The 9,557-nt window shown below is 31.9% G+C and overlaps 1 protein-coding gene across 1 annotated transcript in view; it reads left to right on the forward strand.

The window, feature by feature from the left end:
- The first annotated feature begins 1,352 nt into the window (after positions 1-1,352).
- The window catches only part of LOC105621982 (kinesin-like protein KIF16B), a 17,836-nt gene continuing 9,631 nt past the window's right edge, over positions 1,353-9,557 (forward strand). Inside the window, exons 1-4 of the mRNA XM_012203413.1 lie at positions 1,353-1,399; positions 3,452-3,521; positions 8,312-8,422; positions 9,086-9,202. Coding sequence (XP_012058803.1) covers positions 1,353-1,399; positions 3,452-3,521; positions 8,312-8,422; positions 9,086-9,202 — 345 coding nt within the window. The remainder of the gene's footprint in view (positions 1,400-3,451; positions 3,522-8,311; positions 8,423-9,085; positions 9,203-9,557) is intronic.

The following is a 9,557-nucleotide window of genomic DNA, read 5'->3' on the forward strand; positions in this document are numbered from 1 at the left end:
CTTTAATTGTATCTAAAGAATTCATATAAGTAGAAAACTGATCGAATTGACTGTACTGAAAAAAAAGTCAAAATATTCAGAAGCAAATGTTATTTGTGATATTTTGTTTTATTAATTGTAAAAAAATTAGATGTTTATCTATTCTATTTTTCTATAAAAATAAAAGGTGGTTTATTTGCTAGGAATAAAATTTTATTTTGCCGTATTTAAATAAGGATTTATTTCTATGAAATAAACATTACTTCTATCCTACAAATAAATTTTAAGCATCTTTTTTTCAGTGTAATAATAGAAGTTATCGAGACATTCATAAGTTTTCAAAAAGAAACAAGATTAAGATATACATGTTTCTCTCCCACTTCTTTATTTTTATAGAGTAAAGAACATTTTGTATTTGTGTTTAAATCAATTTAAATCTTGTTAAAATTTTCGTGCTCAATTTTTAATATATCTGAATGTCAATTTAACAATTTAATGCGATATTATGTTAAATAGATATTTAATATTTCTTAGTATTTTAAAATAACACAATTTTTATAAGTAAGTGAAAAATGTTAACAAGGACTTAAACGGACCGTTTCTAACACAAACATAAAATGCTTTTTACTGTGCATGTATTGCCATATATTGCATTTTCCTTGACATACTGCCGCTATTTTAATGAATTTCTCTTTATTTCAATATTAATTTGAATCTTTCACAGCTCACCTTCGACGATACTCGATGGTCTGCGATCTAGAGAACCTCACAGGGAGAGAGGGGCAAACTGCATCACGTGACTCGTCTCCTCTGATTGGGTATAGGCATCAAAGCTCCCGTAGACATGGAAGAGATTGAAGAAATCTAGTCACGTGAGCCCCATTCTGATTGGACGTGGGCATTCACGTGATGAAATTTGCCACTCTCTCCCTCTCTACTGCGATTGAGGTGCGCAGAAATCACGCATGCGCGCGCGTCCTCGTTCGACTCGCTCCGCTTGCTCCGCCTCCGTACTCCGCAGTCCGCTCGCGGCTCGGTTTGACGCAGTCGGGTAAAGCGAGAGTAGTTGTAGGTTGCAGTCGCTCGCGTCCATGAGCCACGAGTGTGTAGGAAGAGGGTCGACAATGTCGTTGTTACCGAACACGCTCGAGGCAGTCGAGGCTCGACGAGGACGCCAGCGTCTTTCATAGACCACGCTACGCTACGCTACGCGACACGACGTAGCGCGCTGTAGCAACGTCGCGACGCCACGCGCTACTTAGCGCGTCGAAAGACCACCTTCACATCTCCGTCGCAGCGGAGAAACGACGGTGGCGTTGATCACATCTCGCGTTCCTTCGTCTTGAGCCCGATGCGCTCCATCCCGCGAGACCATGGCATCGGTGAAGGTGGCCGTGAGGGTTCGACCCTTCAACAAGAGGTGCGTGTGTGTGTCGTGCAACTGGTGACCGGAAGGACTTCGCCTTACGTCTCGTCTTACGACGAGTAAAATCAACGAGTCGCTTATGCATCAATTATTATGACTGTAATACCGTCATCGTGCTTGCTTCTTACCGTTGCAATTCTCCATAATTACGACGCTAGAATGTCCATCCGCGGTGCGGTGTGTGATTGCGACAAAATTTCATTTTCTTCTCTCTCTCTCTCTCTCTCTCTCTCTCGCTCTCTCTCTCTTAAATTCGTCGCCAGTCCGTATTGTTCTGAATTCAGCTGGACACACCGACATGTGTATCGCGCGCAAATTTACCTGAGAGATTCACTCTGATCGATCAGAACCTTAATATAAATCCCACCCTTACAGTAATCAATTTAATGTTGACCAATCTAATATTCGACAAGTAATTTCTTATTCTATTTAATCCTGACGAATTTAATACTTAAAATAAATAATTTCTTATTCAATTTGATGCTGGCAAATTTAATACTTAAAATAATTATTCAATTTAATACCGGAAATTATATTTACTTTGGACCAAAATATTATTTTCAATACTTTAATATTTAAAATAAATAATTTCCAGTATTTTTTAAATTGAATAAGAAGTTATTTCGAATGTTAAAAGCACTGTCGTTCTGTGTTTTTAATACTCAAAATAAATAATTTCCAGTATTAAATTGGAAATGATTTATTTTGAATAAAAAAATCACTAAACAATTTTTAATACAATACAAAGTAATTAATCTGCTTTCAGTGTTAAATTTCTATAAGGTCAAACAATACGTTAAATTACGTCATACATATTTGGATGACGACATTGAGGCGCATCTCTTGCGCATCGTTGCATCGTCCGAATTTATCCTGAAAACGACATCCTTGAAATATTCAAGAAATTCTAGTTTTCCCTGGATGTATTCTAGATTTTCCTGCTACTCGTATTGCTGCCAGTCAATATTATTACGTAATTATTTTGCGGTCAATAGCATCTCGTAGATGATATTTCTTCATACTATAGCGTTATTGATCATCAACATGGACATTAATCGCCGCTGGAATCATTGACGCAATGTTATTGAATACAAAGAATGATGCATATGCATGATGAATATCGTTGAAATCATTGGAGAACAGATTCGTCATCGTTAGAATGATTCAAATCTCCCAGTACATTCTGTGCTGTAGAAAATCAAATGCAAAAAGAGTAAAGACTAATAATTCATTTCCTGTTGAATAAATTTTTACTTTATTATTTAAATTTGTATTCTATCTTCGTTACAAATCTATTTCTCGGATACTTATGCGAATGTCTTCATTTGCAAGGAGATATCCTTATCGATTTTATCTTAATTTTTTATTTATATTGATCCTTCGTTGCCATTTTAATTCAGTCATTTAAGTAAAGATTGGAGGAGCAAATCTTGAACCACCTTACACTTCAAATCACACTTTCAAATTTTAGAAAACATTTTGTTCAATGAAATGTCTCAATTAAGAGTCTTAATTAATATAAGTTATTAAAAAAAGCTCTTTTACTTCGAAAAAGAATACGCTGCATATTTTTGTTCGTAAATTTGCTATTTTTTTATGCTGGTGCGAGAATCTGCTTGATCGATATGTTGAATATTAATTCCATTTTCTTTCTTCAAACAGCAGATAATATAATAACATACATTTAATATTTAATATTTAATATTTAATGATAATAAAATACTTTATTAATACTTTAGAGAATTATATATTAATAATATCAGATGTTTTTTTTTTTAATGAAGATCTCGAAGCAATATCCTCTTGAAACGACGAATTCAATTATTTTATTGCTTGATAAAATAAAAAGGTTTGAGAAGGATTCCAATTCATAGTCGTCGTTGTCGAACATTATTGACAACATATGACACAATTGTGTCATCGCGGTATTGACTGGTGTGCATTATGGTTGCGCGCGTCTCGTTGATTTCCGAATTCGGTCTTCGTAATGTCTGTCGTAACGGGAGAGGTCGACGCCAGGATAACTACGTGTTTGTTACTTTCCAGAGAGGTAGCGATGAACGAGAAGCTGATCGTACAGATAAACGGCAAGAGGACGCGGATCTTCAACACCAAGGTAAGCCATTTCTCGTAGCGCATCACTGCCATCCGCCCTTGTCGAAATATATATGGAGTCATGTCTGCTTTTTATCAAGTCTTATGTGTCGCCTTTAAATAGTTGCTCTTTAAAACTTTTAGAAGTTTTGAATCTCACTCTTAAAGATTGAAAATTGAGCTACTCTCTTTCAAGACTAAGCTTAATTTTCGCTCTTCAGAGATTTCATTCCAAAAAATTTATAAGAGATATTATCGTAATACTACAAAGGATTTGTGATGCAGCTACAAAGGATTCGAAAGTTGTTGCCGTCTCCAGCCAAAGCAAAAATCATAAAATTATTCTCGAGACTAGTTACTTGTTTTATTCATAAAACGGAGACTTACGTCACTATAATATAACGATTTTTTTAAACGTAATGGTGGAAAATGCAGTGCGCAGTGGACAATACATTATTTCGTTTGTAGAATTGTTATCTTTTTGTTTTCTTTACAGCTGAATTGTTTTCTTTATAGCTGAAAATTGTGACAGAATTTGCAGAATAAGTGGCGTTTCGTATAATTCAATTCTTTCCGATCAATATTTTAAAGTCCTAGAAATATTTTAACGCGTCACAATTTTAAGGAATTTAACATTAAAGCTACTTTCTTTTTAGGAGATACAATCGTCACAAACATCGTTCTGTCCTTCTTTAATGAATAATAAAAATAGAACGACATTTAGATCGACTGTGTCTCCTAAAAGGAAAACAATCCTCGTAAATTGTCCTTAATTCTTTCTATTAAATACAGGCTTTTTGAAGCCTCACAAAAACATTTTTTTATCGTATCACAATTTTAAGTAATTTGAAATTAAGTTTTTCAAATTTCTTAAAACTCAAATATTTTTCAGTTTAAAACCATATCGAGAAAACAAGTGATAATTATTTTCTTTAAATTTTTTTAACTGCATAATAATAATTATATAATAATAATTTAATCGAGAATTCAATATAGTTAGATTTCATTATAGTTGTTGTTATTGTTAATCAGCGGCTGATCCGAGCAGCTAGCTGCACAAAAGCGACGGTAAATTCCAAGTATGATTATCAATCGAGGTCAACTGCTCTCGCACGGACGATTTTCACGTTGCCTGGTTTCGGAGCCAGTTTCGATCTTGTTTCACAAGAATGCGAATTTGATCAATCGCTACGTTTGATGTTGAAGATGTTTCAGAGGAGACAAAAAGCAGTGCATATATGTAAAGAGGGGTTGTTTCGAAAAATCTAAAAATTAATTGTTAATTTTAAATTGTTAATTGTTAAATACGGTGAGAGAAAGGTTTCTAATATATTTGTGATTAAATGTAATTATTGTAATTAGGATTATTACTACTATAATGTCAATAATAATAGCTGTATATATAATTCTATTAACAAATATATACATGTAGTTGGTATCGAAAATGACTATAAATTATAATTATTATCATCATAAAAATGACTGCAATGATTATAATTTAATTATAATTTATAGCCATTTTCGGTATCCTATCTATAGATATAGGATTTTTTGTTAATAGAATTATAAGTATAGTTATTATTACTAGCAGTAATAATCATAATTACGATAATATGTTATCATTACGGTAAATTATGTACGGTCATAAGTACTTTTCTCTCAATGCAGTGCTTAACGTCTTTTTTTTATTTTTCTTGTTAGTGAGATATTATTTATTGGTCTTTTACATTTATTCTATATTGATAAAAACTTCAAGAAACTTTACACAACATTTCTTTCTCTTCTTGTTCGATATTTTGTTGAACTTCTTTGCATAATATAAGCTCGAATTTTGATGATTGTGACCTTTTAGATTTCTTCTTATCGAACTTAACGAGCGAAAATTAACAATTGAAACAATGCTTGAATAATAATCTGTCTTAAATGAAGAACTTTATCTTCCTTATGTTCTATTAAATAACAATAGAATTATCCATTATTCAATTTAAAACAAATTTTATTTTAATAAACATATCAGACTTAATATATAAAGTTTTAAATGTCGAGATACTGTTGTTTATTTACATTATTGAATGTATATTACTGATGGTTATTATGAGCTCAAGTTATAGTCGCTAGTCAGAATGCGTAGGCAAATGTAAACATTTTAGAGACGCATCTTCGACTAAAATTGTTGTTACACATTTGCGTTTTGGCTGCATATTCATAAACTGAAGATCTTGTTTATGATGTAAGTCGTGATTACATCATGAATCCGTCATATATCCACTCTAAAGCGCTGGTAAAGCAAAGTTAAGCGGTGGATAGCTCGTATAAGTTCGACGTCTCACGTTATGATCAAATTTTCGTTTGATAATAGATTGCGATACTAGACAAGAAAGTTTTGATGCCACATTTTCAATAATTTTACGTTAATTTTACGTTAATTAATTTGAAGGTATCAGGAGAATATAGCTGCAAATAGCATCAATTTTTTAAATAAAATTTCTAATCATTCGTTTGTTATTTAAAGTAGAGAAAATTTTTACAGAATAGATTAGTTCTATTGATATATAGTAATATTCTTGGTATGTACGGTAGTTTGAGCGTGTAACAACACTTCGTGGTACCGCAAAGTACCGAGAAGTAATGGCCTTAAATAAACTTTCTAAAGAATTTCTAAACCGGAAGTCGAGACATAGATGATCTGCTCTTTTGTGCTACGATCGGTCGATGCCTCGTAAAGTTTAGTGTCATAATTTCTATCTGAGCAACTTTTATGAATTTCTAAGCCATAATTATTAATTGAACCTTTGACCGACAAATCCAGCTTATCAAAATGAAAGCTGATACGCACCGTGTTTATATGTTTCTTTCAAGCAAATTATTTTGATAAAGTTTCGAGAATTATTTCAATTAAAAAATATCACAGATAATAATTAAAAAAGAGCGTGAAAAAATAATTTTTTTATAAATAAATTTAGAAGATTGTTCAATTTCCTCTGACAATTAAGAATTTCAATTTGCTTTCAAATTGTTTATTTTAATGCTTTGTGAAATAAACGATGAGAGAATCAATGTTTTTGAAAAATGAGTGAAAAACAATGAGTGAAAAATTGATTTTTGCAAAAATAAATCATTTCTTAACAAAACATCTCGATCAAAAGTATCTCGTACATTTCTATTTATAATTATCTATGTGAATCTCTCAGTTAAAAAGTAACAAGGCATGCGTTGAGGAGAAAGTGCGAAAATCGCGGTTGGACCGCAGCAACCAGCAACTCGTTATTTGACGATTGCGGCTACGCAATCGAATGCAATTGCCGCGGCCCCGCAACGTTGTATAATCTATGTTTTATCCGCATTCAATTAAACCTTATCCGGATCTCTCTTTTCAATCAAAAGAGAAGGCCAATCCCTAGAGTGATTTCCCGGCAAAAAACTCTCTGGCGAGCACCAGTTAAGTGAAGTCTTGTCCAAAGGTGCAAAATGCTTATGTAGATTAACTTTAATCTCGGTTCAACTTACCCTTCATCTTTTTCTAAAAACTAAAAAAAGATGAAGAGTTAGTTGAACCGAGATTAAAATTAAACTACATTAATGGAAAGAATTAAAATGAAAAGTGAATATAAACTATAACTATGTTTATATTAATTGTCTATTATTATATTTAAAAATCATATTATCCATATATTTTACTATTATATTTATTACATTTTTATAGCACGTTGATATTTCTGAACATTCACAAAGATTGAGATCCGGATAAAATTAATCAATTTTAAAACGTCAAATTGATTGAACTGTCGTAAAGTTATTGTTATTTTAATATAATCACATTACAGTTTCTGATAAAATATTTTTTTTAATTATTTTTCACTGTATTTCGAAAATTTAATAAATTTGGAAACACTTCGGGAGGCTTTAAGCAGACAGATTTATTGAGAATAGATTAATGAGTGACTTTGAACTTCGCTTCGAACTATATGCTGCGACGAAGTTTAGAAATTTTCGCGAACATATTCGTATGCAAATATGTAAATTATATTGTTTTCTGATCGCTAGCAGGACTTTGCGGACTTGATATAAAATGCATGCAAAATCGTAAAAGCGAGATTGACCTGAAAATCATTCTATTTTCATTCTTATTTTTTTTAATTACCTTCCATTCGCTTTTTGTTGCATAATGCAGCACTATGTTCTCAGCGATGCTTTATCAGTTACATAGAATCCAACATGAAGAATGTACATTTTATATAATTATCGCATATAGCAACATCACGTAAATACACATGAGTCAAATGATTTAGTCAGTCAAGTAACTTTCCGATGAAAACAAAGAAAATATCAAAAAAAAATTTGATTTAAAAAAATTTTTAATTTTAAAAAGTAAAAAATATATATCTTCTGTTTGGAAAACCTGGAAAATCTAAAAATCTAAAAATTCTTAGAAAACTTTACTGTTTCGAGAAATCAAATATTTATCGGAAAATGTTTCTGATAAAAATGTTTCTGATTTTTATTGAAATGACCTTTTTAAAGATTTTATTTTTATTTCGCAAGAAATATCAACGTGCTATAAAAATATAATAATAGTAATAAATATAGTAGTAAAAATATAGTAGTAGTAAAAATATATGGATAAGATGATTTTTAAATATAATAATAGACAATTATATAAACATAGTTTATATTCACTTTTCACCTTTATAGTTGGTTCCATTATCCATTCATCCGCATAGATCGGACTGAGCTAATGATAATTGAACTTTAGCACTAACAATAGTGATTAAGCAAAAACTACACTGAAAGATTGCTATTTACTGTTTACAGACACCGGATAGCTGCAGAGATATCGACCGTGGGAAATACAAAGACTTCACGTTCGATCATTCCTACTGGTCCTTCGATTCAAACGACGAAAATTATGCGTCCCAGGAAGAGGTTCAATATTTTCTTTCATGGCAGAATGAAACGAAAAGACTAAACAAAAGATTAAAGTAAAAATTATTCTCGAGATTTCGCGATCGATGACGAAGCTGTCAACCTTGAAAAGAGTGAAACGTTCACGATAACACTATCGTATACGGAAAGACGAAACCGAAGTAGTTTTATGTTCGCAGAGTTATGATTAGCTTAATGACAAACCGATATTGAATTAGATACGGAAATAAATTTAACGAAAGAGCTTGAGAGCGAAAAGACAAAAGTGTGTCGAGCTTGGTAACAATTGCAATAATTGATCTTTCTCTAATGATATAATTGGCAACTGTCTATTATAATGTTGTGACAGAAGCTTTAGGGCCGATTAGTATTTCCAACAAACTACATTTGTAATGAGTGAAAGAGGGCTGTCAAAGCATAATCAAACAGAATAATCTTTATTAAGCAGAACACAATACAGGATCATCGTTATATTATAATATAATCGTTAGAGTCAACGTTACTGTGACCTAATTAGATATCATTATGTAAAACGCGTAGCACGCTCCGTCGAGGGGTAACAGTGAGACTAATAAAATTCGTTTCGCTTCCGCGAGTTATTAAAGCGAGACGCCGCTCGTATTATCGAATGATAGGGACCCTTAACCAATTGTCTTTCTCCAGGTTTTCTACGATCTTGGTACGGACGTAATAGAAAGTGCCTTCGAGGGCTACAATGCCTGCGTTTTTGCCTATGGCCAGACAGGATCCGGGAAGACCTTTACGATGATGGGCACGCCGGTAATACAATAATCTAATTTCTCACAAAGACACCTTTTTCACAGTTTCATTTTTTATAGATGGAAAAAATATTTTTGCGTCGATATTTCTTCCAAATATAATTTTAGCAAAATATGAGAGAAAGCAAAATGAATAAATGAGAAGAATGAAATTTTTATTTGCTATGGAATATGAAATTTTTACATGATCGAGTAGATATAATTATTAATTAGGCAATATAAAATCAGCTTTTTTGAAAAACATAATAAATAAAATCTCACTCTGATGTTATTTTATAAAAGAATTACTGAATTATTAATTATTATTAATTTCTTCAATTTCAGCCAAATCAATATATTTTGCAATAATATATAAA

The sequence above is a fragment of the Atta cephalotes genome (assembly GCF_000143395.1).
Source record: "Atta cephalotes unplaced genomic scaffold scaffold00039, whole genome shotgun sequence".
NCBI lineage: Eukaryota > Metazoa > Arthropoda > Insecta > Hymenoptera > Formicidae > Atta > Atta cephalotes.